This window comes from Schistocerca piceifrons, chromosome 8 (assembly GCF_021461385.2).
Source record: "Schistocerca piceifrons isolate TAMUIC-IGC-003096 chromosome 8, iqSchPice1.1, whole genome shotgun sequence".
In the NCBI taxonomy this organism is placed as follows: Eukaryota; Metazoa; Arthropoda; class Insecta; order Orthoptera; family Acrididae; genus Schistocerca; species Schistocerca piceifrons.
The window spans coordinates 77,447,751-77,464,702 of NC_060145.1; the positions used below are offsets into that span (position 1 = coordinate 77,447,751).

The 16,952-nt window shown below is 41.0% G+C and overlaps 1 protein-coding gene across 2 annotated transcripts in view; it reads right to left on the reverse strand.

Moving 5' to 3' along the window:
* LOC124712518 (U-reduvitoxin-Pr21-like) overlaps positions 1 to 16,952 on the reverse strand; it is a 177,464-nt gene that overhangs the window by 76,241 nt on the left and 84,271 nt on the right. For both annotated transcript variants that reach the window (XM_047242829.1, XM_047242828.1), the window contains exons 4-5: positions 5,081 to 5,182; positions 2,108 to 2,257 (exon numbers count right to left, since the gene is read on the reverse strand). In XM_047242829.1, coding sequence (XP_047098785.1) covers positions 2,108 to 2,257; positions 5,081 to 5,182 — 252 coding nt within the window. The remainder of the gene's footprint in view (positions 1 to 2,107; positions 2,258 to 5,080; positions 5,183 to 16,952) is intronic.

A 16,952-nucleotide genomic window follows, 5' to 3' on the forward strand; every position in this document is an offset into this window, starting at 1 on the left:
GACCACATCCTCCTCTCCATTTCTCTTACCACCTCCACCTCCACCTCACCTCTTCCTTTCGTACCTGCCCCATATCCTTCTACAATCTGCCTCATGCATTTTCCCCTCTTTCCCTCTCTCTGTCCATTTCCTTCTCCCCATCACTTTGTACTTCACCTCATCTATCCATTTCAGCCTGACCATAGTCTTTCTCATTGGCAAGTATAGCACCTGCTGTACAGTTCAATAAAGCAAGCTGATAGTACTCCCACAAATGCATTTCGTACAGAGCAGGCTCGTATCAGGGACTTGAAAATAATGTATCTGTCCCTGATGTGCAGACTGCTGTGCAACGCAGGTCGATAAAGCAGGCCAATACAACTCCAACACAATAGGGCAGGCCACACGTTGTGGCCCAGAAAACTGATTCTTGACCCTGACGTGTACATGCCCTGCAAAGCAAGTTGATTTGGCTGTCTGATACTGTTCCCACACAATTCGCCTCTGTTACAGGGAGCCTATACTTCAGGGACTGAAAAAATCACGTTTTTGCCTGTATCTCCACTACCATCAGAGCTAGGATATTGTAAACTCCACCATACTGATATTTCTGAGGCCTTGTATTTTTGTGCCACATTTGGTCGAAATCGATCCAGTGGGTTTGGAAGGAGATACTCAGGTGCAACAATTTTGTACGTGAACACTACTGTGTTTAAACTTAAAAGATTTGTGGCTACTGGTTTATTTCACTTCCGTTTTCACTGTTTGTTTGCACATGACTATGTATTTTACAAAACGCCATGGGTCTTACTATTCACACGAAAGATCACTGCAGGTGTGATCTACATTTCCTTGCACATTTGTTTACACTATCATACCTTTTTCAAACAATAGACATTGACTGAATTAAATATTTTCCACTTCAAATTATGCTCATCCTGTCAAATCGCTTCTGCTGGAGCTTGGATATCTATAGCCAATTTTCTTGGTCACCTTCATTTAATTAAAAATACTCAAGCTAGCGTAAATCTGCAGAAGTTCCAGTCTCCGTTAGTTCCAAAATCAAATCAAGACAACAGCAGTGCAGAGGGACAGTTACCATAACCGTGTTCCCAGAGAGCTGGCGCCAACTCAGAACCATCAACTGCCCCTCTGCAGAAGTCCTAAGCGGTGAACCATATCTCTGGCCACAGTTAAGTTGGCTACAGTGACCTTATTCTAGCAAGGGAAGTACACAGTTGTGCGGCGTTAGAGGCTGCAAGACTGCTGGGAGACGACCTCTTGGTCTCAGTTCGTTGCTGTCGTTGGTAGGCATCGCTTTGTGACTACCGCAAGTGTGGTAGTTGCTGCCTTTTTCACGATACAATTTCGTTCCCTGTTTTTCAGGACATTCGCAATAAAACGTCAGTAGCACATTCATCCACAGCTAAACTGCAAATACACTGCGAGGGAGTAGTCGCTCTCAATTAAAATCACTAGGGAGGTAAACTTTGTCTCACTGCCCCTGTCTGCGTGCTCGCAATTTGTAATTACTCATGACTCATTACTTTCGTTCTGGATTCCAAATTATCAAGCAAGCGGCGCGCTGTACGGTTCATATTGTGTGCTGGCAAAATCCGACTCTATGTAATGAGATTACCTCCCATTTTTGTGCTCCATTGTGAATATATGAAATTTAATTAATATTGCCCATCTGTTACTGGTCTATAGTCTACGCCTAATCCTTCCATTAAGCAGTTTATTTATTTACGTCTGTAATTGAGACCCTGCTGTAGGAGAACAGATCCACTACCTCCAAGGTCCGGGGAATATCATTTTCAGTTGAGGTCACTTTAATCTGATAGTAGAGAAGACAACGGCAAACAGAGTTTATTTGTTCTATTCAACTACACAGCTGAAGAATCGCAAGCCACCAGTTACCACGCCACGTCGTTCATGAGTTTTATTTGAGCTGCGTTGTGTATGCAGGTACTTAGGTCAGTATTCTGAATAAGCAAAAGCAATATTAGCTTGATGTGTCACGGCCAAATAATTCAGTTCAGTGAAATTAGGGCCATACACGGAAAGAATTTATAACTCAGAGAAATACGCAGTGAGACGAACAGAAATGAGAGAGAGATGGACTCACGTCTACGGCCGCGGCTGAGACATCCCAGCTGGGTGCAGATGGCGGACGTTCCACTGCTGTTGCACGTGCACGTGTTACAGTCCTTCTTGAAGGTCGAGTTGGGTGTACAGCTCTGGGCTTCCCGTTTCACGATGGGCGACTCCTCTGCCTCTGTGAAGCGACAATACAGTAACCACATATTCAGGGAACCGGGAAGCCTCTACAAAATGTGGCTGTATATTTCGACAGACACGCCACTCAGTTGGCCTTCTCCATTAACATTGTCCTATATTTACTTTTCCCCTATTTCTTCTTTAATATACCTGAATTTCTTTCCAATTTGTTCTGAAACTATGTGCAAAAGACCTACAAAAAGAAAATTTGCCTTGGACAAACAGAATGATAATATAGGTACAAGGAAAATTATTTTTGCGACAGATCCAACACTCTTTGTGATCTCAAATTCACCAGTTACGTTCTTTTAGCGGAACAGTATTCATAAAATTTAGAGAACCAGCAGTTGCAGCTGACTAGACAATGATTGGACTGCCGCCAACGTACATTTAGTGACGTATATAAGGTGTCACATAGACAGTCGGTTTATCCTCGCTTTATTTGAGAATGGAAGAGGAAGGGAAGTGACTAGCAGTGGTAAAAAGTACCCTCTGCAGTGCACCAAGTGCTGGCTAGCGCGTAATTAAGTACTGGGTGATCAAAAAGTCAGTATAAATTTGAAAACTGAATAAATCACGGAATAATGTAGATATAGAGGTACAAATTGACACACATGCTTGGAATGACATGGGGTTTTACTAGAACCAAAAAAATACAAAAGTTCAAAAAAGTCCGATAGATGGCGCTTCATCTGATCAGAATAGCAGTAATTAGCATAACAAGGTTAGACAAAGCAAAGATGTTGTTTGTTATATAGCTAGGGAAGGCCGAAATGCACGCTATAAGCTCACGCAGGATGGCGTGAGGTCTGAAACAGGATACGTAATGAATGCTATAAAGAAAAGTACGTAGCTGCTGGAATACTTAACTTTAATCCATCATTTGTATACATCGTTCTTGATGAGACATGCTTCATACGATAACTATCAATTGCTATGGCGCCTTGCTAGGTCGTAGCCATTGACTTAGCTGAAGGCTATTCTAACTATCTTCTCCGCAAATAAACGAGGCTTCGTCAGTGTTGCATCGCTAGCTAAGTTGTCCGTACAACTGGGGCGAGTGCTAGTAAGTCTCTCTAGACCCGCCGTGTGGCGGCGCTCGGTCTGCAATTACTGATAGTGGCGACACGCGGGTCCGACGTATACTAATGGACCGCGGCCGATTTAAAGCTACCACCTAGCAAGTGTGGTGTCTGGCGGTGACACCACATTGTTCTTTACAGGAAATGCTCAATATGTCCACCATCATTCCTCAACAATAGCTGTAGTCGAGGAATAATGTTGTGAACAGCACTGTAAAGCATGTCCGGAGTTGTGGTGAGGCATTGGCGTCGGATGTTGTCTTTCAGCATCCCTAGAGATGTCGGTCGATCACGATACACTTGCGACTTCAGGTAACCCCAAAGCCAATAATCGCACGGACAGGGGTCTGGAGACCTGGGAGGCCAAGCATGACGAAAGTGGTGGCTGTGCACACGATCATCACCAAACGACGCGCGCAAGAGATCTTTCACGCGTCTAGCAATATTTTTTTTGTTCTAATAAAACCCCATGTTATTCCAAGCAAGTGTGTCAGTTTTTACCTCTCCATCTACATTATTCCGTGGTTTAATAAGTTTTCAAATTTATGCTGACTTTTTGATCACCCGGTAGATGTAGCCATAGATGACTGAGAGGTTCTTAATGCTGGCGGATTAACTTCCCCTCTTATAGAAGTGACCTCCGTGAAATTGGAACCTGTGTCTGTGGGTTGTGTACGCACTTTCGCATTTTGAAAATTCTGGGCAGAGAATAACTTCTTCAGTCTAAAAAAATTCAGAAGTGGGAATAGTATCGGTACCGTAGAATGTGTGGCGTCGTCCAAAGAACCCGGTGCCTAAGAGAGGTTGGCTCCTCGCTACACACTCTGTTTCATTTTACCACTAGGTTTTGCACTGCAGGCTTTGCTGGAGCATTTGCAAAGCACCTCTCTTCAGCTATTGCGCAAACTGTTCCACACACGTTTTACACAAATTCTGCTTCGTATAACATTCGAAAATGAACATGCGTCGTTTTATCATGAGCACCGTTTGATATTACGTTCATATGGCCACTAAGCATGTCTGCTCCTCTCACCCACTCAGACTTAACGACGCTGTGAAATACTCGCGACAGAGCGTGTGGGAGATGCGCATTCGCAGACATGTGACAGTACGTAATTGGCGCACCTAAATCGCGTTTCCAGAATTTTCTGTGGTGGGCAGTTCTCCTATTCATTAACAAACGTGAGTTGCGCTTTAGTCATAGAAATATTTTCAGCGTCAGTTTTTTTTGCTCAACCTGCATTTGAAAGAAACCATTAATAAAATCCCGTGTGTGGAACTGTCATCCAGTGACACTACAGAGCGTTGTAAATGTAGGGGCCAGTGGTTATCTATGCAGGACTCACCTCTATCGTATCCATTTTACTTTGTGGAAGTCATTCGTCAACACTGAATAACAAACAACAGTTCCACTGCACGAAGTCCTGATTACGGGCCCACCAGCGAGCTGACGTTAGCTGCCATAACCTCTCTTACCAGCCCCTGTGAGTTCAACGCCCTGAATCGACTTTGGGGTTCCTGCACTGAATTTGTTACTCATGAGACCCTCTACAACTCTTTGATGTTTGTCCGTACCATTTCATGCACGTTACATGCTACACTGTATGTTTTATTACACCTTGCATTCTACACTATAATGGACGAAAAATTATTGAACAATGTCAACACAATTATTGCTCGACACCTGTATTTCGTCAAACTACAGAGGAAACTCTCAAATGAAGCAGACAGCCGCTTACCTCTCTTCGTAATACATCCCCTGCGCGTGCAGGCCCAGACGCCTGTTGCAGTGCACGTACAAGTGTTACAGTCTTCCTTCTTCTTGGCTCCTGGAGTACACTCTAGAACAAAAACCAACCAGCAAATGAAAATGTGTTTACTGTCTCAGACAGGATTTAATATTCATCTTTGTAGCTGTCAAGAAGCGTTCTGCGGTTTTGCCGGGAACGTCATTACATTATGTTTCCTTACTTACTTTTCATGGGGCAACATGATGTTTTGGGTCATGTATATGCATTCAGCATGCAACTATTCAGACAAAGAAACTTGCTGAGAACCACCCCACAAATAATTCTCTACTGAAGAACATGCTTCATTTTCTACTGAATAATGGCACAAGTTCTGAGATACAGAGTCCTAAAGTTAAATGAGCGCTGAAATACCAGAAAGCGTTGAGATACCAGAAATACTGAAGTATATATACCTGAATATTTCTGGTGTCTCAACTGCAGATTTTTCAGCGCTCATTTAGCTTTAGGACTATGTATCTCACAATGAACAAAAATGGACTTGTACCACTATTGAAATAAGCCCTTTAAGAATCCGACAACAATGCCACAAAGGGCGTACAACGTGTTTGGATTTATATCAAAGGCAATTGTTTCAACAACAGGTGCACCTGAAATTTTATAATTTCGTCAGCAGGCCCTGCATTTGGAAGAACTGCAAAACCAAATGATGAATGACGCCTCATTTAGCTTAGCTTTTAAACATGCAAATGGCTCCTTGTGGCACAGATGTCCACCGAGCTTTTAATTTTTGTGTCAATACGGGATTCAAGCATCAGGAATACGACTTTCGTAACAATAACGAATGCGGTAATGTGATTTTCATGCACTTGGACGTGCATTCACAAACCCGTCTCCACAAATAAGATTAAGATGAAAAAAATGTTTATGTAGACTAGTTATAAAATATACTGTACAAATGAATTAGGCGTTGGATATGTCCGTGGATTTCTCGTACTCAATTTGACGTTTCTTGAACTACTCGTCTTAGTCCAACTGGTGATATTTCCACTGATGTAGCAAATGAGACCTCTCTCAATACAGTTACGGTACTCATCTTTTTTAAATCCATTCATCGTTAACACTTTTTTGAAAATATCTTAGACGTATGTAATTCGCAATGATTTGTATGACTATCATCTGTAGCGAACACACGGTTTCGTTAATGGCGGTTTTACCGAACGAATTGGTGCAGTTCCCCGTCGTCAACTTTCCTTTGATTGTAGCGTCGGTCGATTTCTTGTTGTAATAACACTCCATGCTAACTCGTTCATATCAGTTTCAGTATCATTCTCTGGCAACGTGGAAGTACGAAGATGTGTTATGAACTCTGATATAAAAGAAATAAAAATAAAAGTAGAAAATAAAAGAAACATTAAACTTCCCAATAATGCTGCTTTGTACCACTCCGGTTTTAAATTTTTTGACTACACGATAAACTGTTCAACAAAAGATTTCGGGACAAGATGAAGAATCTGCAGATCAACTGCGTAAGTAAGAATATTGTAAGAGCGTCGTAGTGAAAGACCATTCGTAAACACCCCGACTCATTCTTTGTTGCATAAAATTTTATCGTAACAAGAGCTAGGGGAGTTTGCCGTACGTTCCCGTTGGGTTGTTGTGTGTACCGCATACCAAAGAAAGATCCGTGGCTGTTTGTCTGACGATTTCATTCTTCGGAAAACATTTGAAGAATCGTTTATGTCTCACACATATTATGGTGAAAGTAATCGTCGTTTTTATAGTGTTTGTAGAATCCATGCATTAAGCGCGAAAATTCCAAATTACTTAAGAGTAACGATTACTTCTTTTAGGAAATCCCGAAAAATACCACGAAGAATGAATTAAAACGCAAAATATTTCCTATAAGAATAAAGATGCCACGGAATTCTAAACTGATGAAATTTAAATCACATGGAGGCGTGTATCTTCAGCGGTAACTGTTCTATAGGGTTCCATAACGCTCTAGTGTGAGAAATACCCTCTATCCGCGGTTTTTAAAATGTATTCTAAATAGCACGTCGCCATTATCGTTACGTTAAGTAAGATTTTGTGATGTGTATTTTCGAATCCGTAATTTCAATTAAAGATATCTTATTTGCGTTTCCTACGTCATCTTAGACTCTCGATGATTAAAAAGTAGAAGCATATACGCATATTCCACTTGTACTTGGAGCCATGTACACCTTTTCATCTTCGTTTCTGTGGTGCACGTCTTACCTACTGAACAAGCACTCACTGTTCGTAAGGTATGCCCTTTAGAGCCCTTGTCTAGTGGACATGTTTTTTCTCGTTTTGGTTTCTACCAACGCCTCTCAAAATGTGGAAAAAAAAAGGATGCAGCGGTAGAATAGGTTTTTGCAGTATCGAAGATGCAGAAGTGCTCATAGCTCCTAATGTATGCATTCTACAGTCTATGTTTATTAGCCATTTTCTCTTCTTTTTGTCCGTACTATCATCTCTGAAAGTTTGTCAGTGGAATTCTGTTTCTCCCCATTTGTCCCATGGGACATGACTTTTGAATCAACATATACAATTGCAATGAAAATTCGAAGGTAACAGTAGACGGATGCAACCAAAATGAAAATGCTATATGGATTCAAGCTAAAAATAGAGTAAATAATAGTGATGAACGTCAATAAAACTGAGAACGCATTGGAAAGCTTTGCTTTAAAATGCGTAACGCATATACAAAACCAATTAGTGGCACAGAATATACAATAAATATGTTAGAGGCACATTTCATGTTTTACTACGTTTAAAATCATTCCATGAACTTAAAAAGATAAAAATTTCTCTTAAGTTATCAAATCAAGAACCATCTTTGCTACAGTCTTCAGTCAAGAAACGAGTACAAAACAAGGTCCCAGCAGGAAAGAAAGATATCTGGAAGAGACATGTGAACGTGGATTTGCAATAAATCCGTAACCGGAAATCGCCTGATTTAAATTAACATTTTTAAATGATATTTGTGGCTGGTTGATATTCCAGTCATACATTTTATGATTGACATAAAAACTTCATAAAAATATATTGCGAAAAATGTACTGGGCAAAGAGTATCAAAAGGCAGGCCCAGAACATCCATATTGTGAACTGTTCTGAGTGGAAAGAACTGCAACAGCTACAACTACAACCTAATATTGATGATGGCGAGGGAAAGGTGGATCGCTACATTGCCAAGGCGTTGCTGTAAGGCGATGATGATGAGTTGTTATTTTAGGACCCAATCTGGAGCCCTCATAAAATGATTTATGGAGAGGTGAATGGTGATTTTAACCCGGATACGCACAAGCTCTACTGCTTCAGTCAATGCTCACCTCACTTGGTGAGATACATCTATACAGTGGGGGGCGTCGATTGTATTTGTTTCTCTGTGGAAACAGCGGGAGCAGCACTGCTTAAACGGTACCAGAATGGAAATCCGAAATGATTAATTATCTTGGCGCCTCACAATCGCAGTGAGACTCACCCGATGCGGCGTCCACTGTGGTTGCCATGACGACGAACAAGGCCGCCGCTGCTATCGCTAGTGTGACCTTCATATCTGCTGCTGCTGCTTCTGCCTGCTGCCGCTAATGCTGTGCGAATACGACTGCCGACCGGGCATCCCACGCGTGTTTATATACCACTCCAGTCCACTCCTGGTCCCCACCACCGAACCCCTACGTTTATTTTTCGCGAGCCAGTAGGGTTTCATTTCTGGGAATTCCAGCGACCTGCTGCGCTGTGTAGTTTCGCAGAATGATCACCGAGCACTGTACTCCTTCATGTTATCCGTACTTACTGTGATACAGGTCACGAGTGGTGATTCCCCCCTTGAGTTTGACGTCAGAAACTTTTTATGTTTCAAAAGAGTAAATAGAATGTTAGTGGACTATTCGACAGAGCCCTTTTTCCGTTTAATGCCATTTGTTCCGTGTTTTTTTCAGTGAAATTATTAGATCCATGAATTTTGTTTAAGAGACGATGATCTAAAGCTCCAGCATACACTGCATGTCAAAAGCCTTTAGTTAGAAAATAGACCTTTTACAGACATCCGTAAATAAAATAACAATATTATTGTTAGAAAAATGTATCCAGTAGACATCTGACTTACGTATCCGTGGAACAACCAGCTAACATAAAGTTAATATATACTGGGAGAAATTTGTGTCCATACCTGACACATGAATCTAAATATTCTGGTAACAATGTTGCATGGAATACACAATTTTGAAATGTTGGTGGTATCGGGGGAAAAAATGTCGAGGGGAAAATTCTGCACAAATTGTACAGAAGCCAGACAACAGTTGTAAGAGCCGTAAGACATGGAAGGTAAACGTTAGTTGAGATAGGAGTAAGACACGATTGTAGCCTATCCCCAATGTTATTTGATCTGAACATTTGGCAACTAGCAAATGAATCCTAATTCAGGGTGAAGAAATAAAAATTTTGTAGCTTCCTGATGTCATTATAACAGAAAGATTTGTTGGCGGGACGTACACAACTGTTGATGTTCATTGTCAGGGATAAGATTCGCGATAGTCGAAAAATTTTCTATTTACTAAATGCAAAGGAAATTTCCTTTTAGCAAATAGAAAATTTTACAGCTGTACCTGGTCTTAACAATGATGATGGATAATGGATATCGTTATAATTTGGCTACCAGAAATGTACTTAGATAATTTGAACAGAATGCATAGAGTCATGAGAAGAGTTTATGAGATGAAAGCCAATAAAAATTAAATATTAATAATGGGATGAAGTCGACTTAAAGCAGATTATGTTAAGACAATTAGATTAAAAAACTGAGATATGAGTCATTGAAGGTAGTAGCTGAGTTTTACTGTTTGATGAGCAAAATAATTAATGATAGCTGAATTAAAGCGGATATAAAATACAGATTGGCAACAAGTGTTTCTACGGAATGAGAAATTTTTAACATGTACTATAAAATGAAACGGTAGCAAATTATTTACTTGGACTGCTTTGTAAACACGGATGATATGCAGTGCATACGAGAAGAGAATACAGTCTTCTGAAGCGTGGTGCTAAAGAAGAGTGCAGAAGATTAGGCACGTGGATCGGATAACCAATGAAGAAGTACTGAATCGAACTGAGGAGAAAAGAAAATTACGGCACTAAAAGAGCAGATTCTTTGACAGAACACATCCTGAGCCTTAAAAGGGTAGTTCATTTGGTAATGCAGGAACGTGTGCGAATACGAAGGTAGAGGAAGTCCAAGGATTGACTATAGAAAGCAGGTGTGTTGCAATAGTTAGCGCAGAGATGAAGACGCCTGCATAGGATAGCGCAGCGTGGGAAGGTGTATCTCATCAATCATCCTAATGAAGACCAGAAGCATGATTTACATGCCAAATGGCTGACATCTATTAAACTCAGCAATACAAGCATCCTGTAGAAATAATCACTAAAAAATAGAATTGATGTAAAATACTAAACTATTACAACTATGCAGACAGAGACAGCGTAATTGCTGATAACATTCTCCCAAGAGATTCAGATTGTTCGTAAAATATTAGCTTTAGTGATTCAAATACTGTACACCACAGAATTCTGTAAATCCATCAGGGGGAGTTGTGAAAACTCTTAAAGCTTTTTAAATAGAACGAACGTTATTAACATTCTACATCTTTGTGCTTTATTTCGAACATGGTCACCCTGGCTATGAACGCATTTCTTCCAACGAAAGAACAGTTTGTTGACACTGTCACTGTAGAATGTGTGAATTAGTTAATTTACAACACTTAATCACTACCAAAATGAAGACCTCGAAGATATTCTTTAACTTTTGGAAAGAAGTGAAGGAAAGGGACGAGTCGAAACGGAGGATGACCGATGACATCGAACCCAAGACATCGGATTATTGCAGTTGTCACAGTGCTCGTGTGTGGGCTGGCATTATCATACTGAAGGAGAGGATGCTTCATGCATGGACCACCTCTTTGAATTCGAAACTTTATTGAAGAGAATTCTAAACTTGATTACAGTTCGCCTTTTCTCAGGCACCGAAACCGTTACGTTACACACCGCCATTTTACACCATGCAATTCCATGTTCTCTACTGGCAGAGGGCTGCACTTATGTAGAAATGAAGAATGGCGATGTAGAATGTCAATAACGTTCGTTTTATATAAAAAGAATCAAGAACTTTGGCAAAAAAATCGCGGAGGAATAACTTTCAGCACGGCCTCGTGTGTCACTTAGGGTTCACAATGCAGAATAAAGTGGGCCAAGTGCTCAAACAAAACATGACAAAGCGAAAGGGGTAGTGGTATTTCAAAACTCTTTGCTCGAGTCTAGTGAACAACAACGACGATCGACCGTGGTGAGAAGAATCTGCTCTGACTCCATACTGAAGTGACGTGAAACCAGAAATAAAATGAAGTAGTAGATAACAGTCACGTATTATTTGTTCACAGTAGAAATCAGTCAAGAACAGTGTATGGAATGCACCTTCCTTGTACCACAGCCCTACATTAACGTGAGTAATTAGCAAGAAATACATAGCATGACAGTTCATTTCCATAAATCTATACACTATGGGGTACCTCCTCAAAATCGTGTCGGGTCTCCTTGTGCCCGACGTAGTGCAGCAGTTGGACGCCTCATATACTCAAAAACTCGTTGGAAAACCCCTGCAGAAATATCCAGCCATGTTGCCCCTATAGCGTCCATAACTGTGAAAGAGTTGTCGGTGCAGGGATTTATGCACGAACTAACCTGTCGATTATTTCCCATGAATGTTCAATAGAGTTGACGTCGGGCTATGTGGATGATCAAATCATTCGCTCGAATTGTTCATCATGTTCTTCAAACCAACTGCTTATAGTTGTGGCCCACAGACATGTGCACTGTGATCCATAAGGGTTTTGGAACATATAGTGCATTTGAGCATTATGAAGTACCTCGAAGAAAACGATTTATTGACACATAGTCTGAACGGATTCAGAAAATATCGTTCTTGCGAAACACAACTAGGTCTTTATACTCATGAAGTGATGATTGCTATCGACAGAGGATGTGAAATTGTTTCCATTTTTTTAGATTTCCAGACGTGTTTCGACACCGTTCCTCACAAGCGTCTTTTAACCAAACTCCGTGGCTATGGAATATCGCCTCAGTTGTGCGACTGGATTCGTCATTTTCGGTCAGGAAGGTCACAGTACTCACAAGGGGAGGCCACCAATTGTGAAATTCAGACTGGATTCATACTGCGCATAATAAAAGCTCATGGCCAGAGGTGTAATGTGGCAAAGCACCAAGATGCACTTCTCAGCCGTTGTCGAGAAAATCGACAGTTAAAAGAAACCGTTGCGGTGAAACACTCTCTACGATTAATAATTTCCTACAACGTCGTGGCGCAGCGGTAAGCGCTCGCGTTCGTAATCCGAAGGTCGCCGCATCGGATCTCGCGCCAAGCAACTCTTTTTTTTATTATTTGGTTTTTGTAATTCAAATGTACACACACACACACACACACACACACACACACACACACACACATATATATATATATATATATATATATATATATATATATATATAGCGGTATTACAAATGATTGAAGCGATTTCATAAATTCACTGTAGGTCCATTCATTGACATATAGTCACGACACACTACAGATACGTAGAAAAACTCATAAAGTTTTGTTCGGCTGAAGCCGCACTTCAGGTTTCTGCCTCGCTCGAGAGCGCAGTGAGACAAAATGGCGACAGGAGCCGAGAAACCGAGAAAGCGTATGTCGTGCTTGAAATACACTCACATCAGTCAGTCATAACAGTGCAACGACACTTCAGGACGAAGTTCAACAAAGATCCACCAACTGCTAACTCCATTTGGCGATGGTATGCACAGTTCGAAGCTTCTGGGTGCCTCTGTAAGGGGAAATCAACGGGTCGGCCTGCAGTGAGCGAAGAAACGGTTGAACGCGTGCGGGCAAGTTTCACGCGTGGCCCGCGGAAGTCGACGAATAAAGCAAGCAGGGAGCTAAACGTACCACAGCCGACGGTTTGGAAAATATTACGGAAAAGGCTAAAGCAGAAGCCTTACCGTTTACAATTGCTACAAGCCCTGACATCCGATGACAAAGTCAAACGCTTTGAATTTTCGGCGTGGTTGCAACAGCTCATGGAAGAGGATGCGTTGAGTGCGAAACTTGTTTTCAGTGATGAAGCAAAATTTTTTCTTAATGGTGAAGTGAACAGACACAATGCGCGAATCTGGGCGGTAGAGAATCCTCACGCATTCGTGCAGCAAATTCGTAATTCACCAAAAGTTAACGTGTTTTGTGCAATCTCACGGTTTAAAGTTTACGCGGCCCCTTTTTCTTCTGCGAAAAAAACGTTACAGGACACGTGTATCTGGACATGTTGGAAAATTGGCTCATGCCACAACTGGAGACCGACAGCGCCGACTTCATCTTTCAACAGGATGGTGCTCCACCGCACTTCCATCATGATGTTCGGCATTTCTTAAGCAGGAGATTGGAAAACCGATGGATCGGTCGTGGTGGAGATCATGAACAGCAATTCATGTCATGGCCTCCACGCTCTCCCGAATTAACCCCATGCGATTTCTTTCTGTGGGGTTATGTGAAAGATTCAGTGCTTAAACCTCCTCTACCAAGAAACGTGCCAGAACTGCGAGCTCGCATCAACGATGCTTTTGAACTCATTGATGGGGACATGCTGCGCCGAGTGTGAGAGGAACTTGATTATGGGCTTGATGTCTGCCGAATCACTAAAGGGGCAAATATCGAACATTTGTGAATGCCTAAAAAAACTTTTTGAGTTTTTGTATGTGTGTGCAAAGCATTGTGAAAATATCTCAAATAATAAAGTTATTGTAGAGCTGTGAAATCGCTTCAATCATTTGTAATAACCCTGTATATATGTATATATATATATATATATATATATATATATATATGTATATATATATATATAATTCCCGGCAATCAGTTGCAACAATTATGCATATAATAAGTTGTTCAAAGTCGTTTGTCGTGGAAAAATAATACTTGAAATAAAACACAATATCACAAATAATATTCAAGTGGATACAATTTAATGAAAAGTTCGGTATACACTCGCACATAATTAACAATTAGTGATCAGAAGTAGCTGGAGTATCACGAACGGGAGTGATAGTTATCACAGAAACATGGAAAGCAGAAAACACCACGACATCGAGCACATCTGATAAACGATGCGTTTTTACAAGAACAATTGTTTTTTAAATTATGTTGGGAAAAACACCTGATTGATATTCTGAAAAATTGTTATATCGTTCGTCAGGTTTGATGCATATCACGCGTATCGTATCATATCGGCAAAAATCGGAGAAGAAAATTGGTGGTGGACGATGGATTGGATTTTTATACAATCGTCTTTGGAGTTGATGTCACGGTTTCGCTCGATTAAAAAAGCACAATTTTGAAGGCGCTTGATCAAATTTTTTACCTGCCCGTAAAAATACACGTCACACGGTTGGACCAGAGGAGTGCACTTTACAGGAATGACTTTTATAGTGCACGTTGGTAACTTCTTAACGTCCTGGAACATCTCATCGTATAACGCCGGGTTCGTTTGACCACCCCAAGAGTCGATCAGAAGGAGAAATTCTTTCTTTTGTACGTATGGTTGCAAAGCATTACGCAAGAAGTATATGAACCCGTTGTTAGTTTGCCGGATTTGGAGGATGTAATAACAACGTTGGTATACTTCTTGGCGAACTCGTCGACTGTCTTCCGTACTCTGGGTCCAAACGTACCTGTGGACTCTTGGAGGCATACGAAAACAAGAGGCAAGACTAGTCCAGACATCGTGATTGAATATTGTGCCGTATACGAATGCGTCATCTTGTTCATGTCGTGTTGGGTTACCAGGACAGCCTTTGACCCTTTTTCGGCGAGAGTTCTGTTGAACGTGGACTGGTACTGGCACCCTGACAAACAAAATATAAAAATATCGTTTATATAAGAAATATACGAAACCTGTCTTGTATATCTTATATCAGATTATCATATTCTATCATCATGTCATATGACATTTGTGAACAGCTCTTTACGTACCTGTTTGATCAGTATTAATTATGAAATCTTTGTCGAAGTAAGTTATCAACGTTCGCGTCTGGATCCGAAATGTGTCCGCTGCGGCCAAAATTTCGTCTTGGGTAACCGTCTCTTTCCGGGAAACAAATTTTGTGATTTTCCGTTGCCGAATCCCATGCTTCTTTTCAAATTCGGTGACCCATGTTTTTGAAGCTTTGAAGTTGAAATCTGGAAACTGACATGCAGCGCCCAAGGCCCACTGCTGCAGGTTTCTGGTAGTAACTTGCTGGAAGTTTTGTCGAGCCTCTACGAAGCGATAATGCACCCATGAATCGATGGTACAATATTTATCAAATTTGCTACGCCACGTTTGATTTGCTCTTGCCACCTGGATAAATAGCCCTTGAATTACAAAAAAACAAATAATAAAAAAAAGTTGCAAAACGCGAGATTCGACCCGGCGACTTTCGGGTTACGAACCCGAGCGCTTACCGCTGCGCCATGACGCTGCAGAGAATTATTAATCGTAGAGAGTATTTCACAGCAACGGTTTATTTTAACTGTCGATTTTCTCGACAACGGCTGAGAAGTGCATCTTGGTGCTTTGCCACATTACACCTCTGGCCATGAGCTTTTATTATGCGCAGTATGAATCGAATCTTAATTTCACAATTTGCGTATAGTAGTGATAGACGGAAAGTCATCGGGTAAAATAAAAGTAATATCTGGCTTTCCTGAAGGATGTGTTATATGCCCTCAATTGTTCCTGATCTATATTAACGACATAGGAGTCAATCTGAGTAGCCGTCCTAGATTGTTTGCAGGTGATGCTGTCATTTACTGTCTTTGAAAGTCATCAGATGACCAAAACGAATTGCAAAATGGTTTAGACAAGATATCTGTATGATGTGAAAAGTGGCAATTGATCTTGAATAAAGAAAAGTGTAATTTATTCGCATGAGCATTAAAAGAAATATCGATGACGCAATAAGTGACACAAATCTGAAGACTGTATAATTCAACTAAATACTTAGGGATTACAATTACAAATAACCTAACTGGAACGATTACGTAGATAATGTTGTGGGCACAGCAGAACAAAGACTGCGATTCATTGGCAGAACACTTAGAAGGTGCAACAGGTCTACTTAACAGACTATTTACATCACGCTTGTCCGCGGAAAAGACTTGCCAAATGTTACAGCGGAACGTTGCACTATATGGTGCGGAGACGTGGACATTGAGGAAGAAAGATGAAAGACGACTGGAGGCACTAGGGATATGGATATGGAGAACAACGGAAAAAGTGAAATGGGAAGACCGAGTAAGAAATGAAGAAGTATTAAGAAGAGTTGGAGAAGAAAGAGAAACGGAATTGGATTGGACATTGTTTGAGGAAGGACTGTTTATTGAAGAAAGGAATAGGAAGAATCGTGGAGGGAAAAAGGGGAAGAGGAAAAAGAAGATAACAAATGCTGGGCAAGGAAGGCAAGGTGGCAAATATTCAGAAATGAAAAGCATGGCTATGGACAGACAAAAGTGGAAGCGGCTTAACCCATGAAAGGCCCTGCCGAAAGGCAGAGTACCATTCTACAACTGTCCGACGTCCGACTACTGCTACAGACATGACACGTTAACTGGAGTGGCAATCATTAAAACAATGACGTTTTTCGTTACGATCGTCTCATGAAATTTCAATCATCACTTTTCTCCTGCGATTGTGAAAACATTCTGTTAGCAGCCACCTACATAAGGAGAAATGATC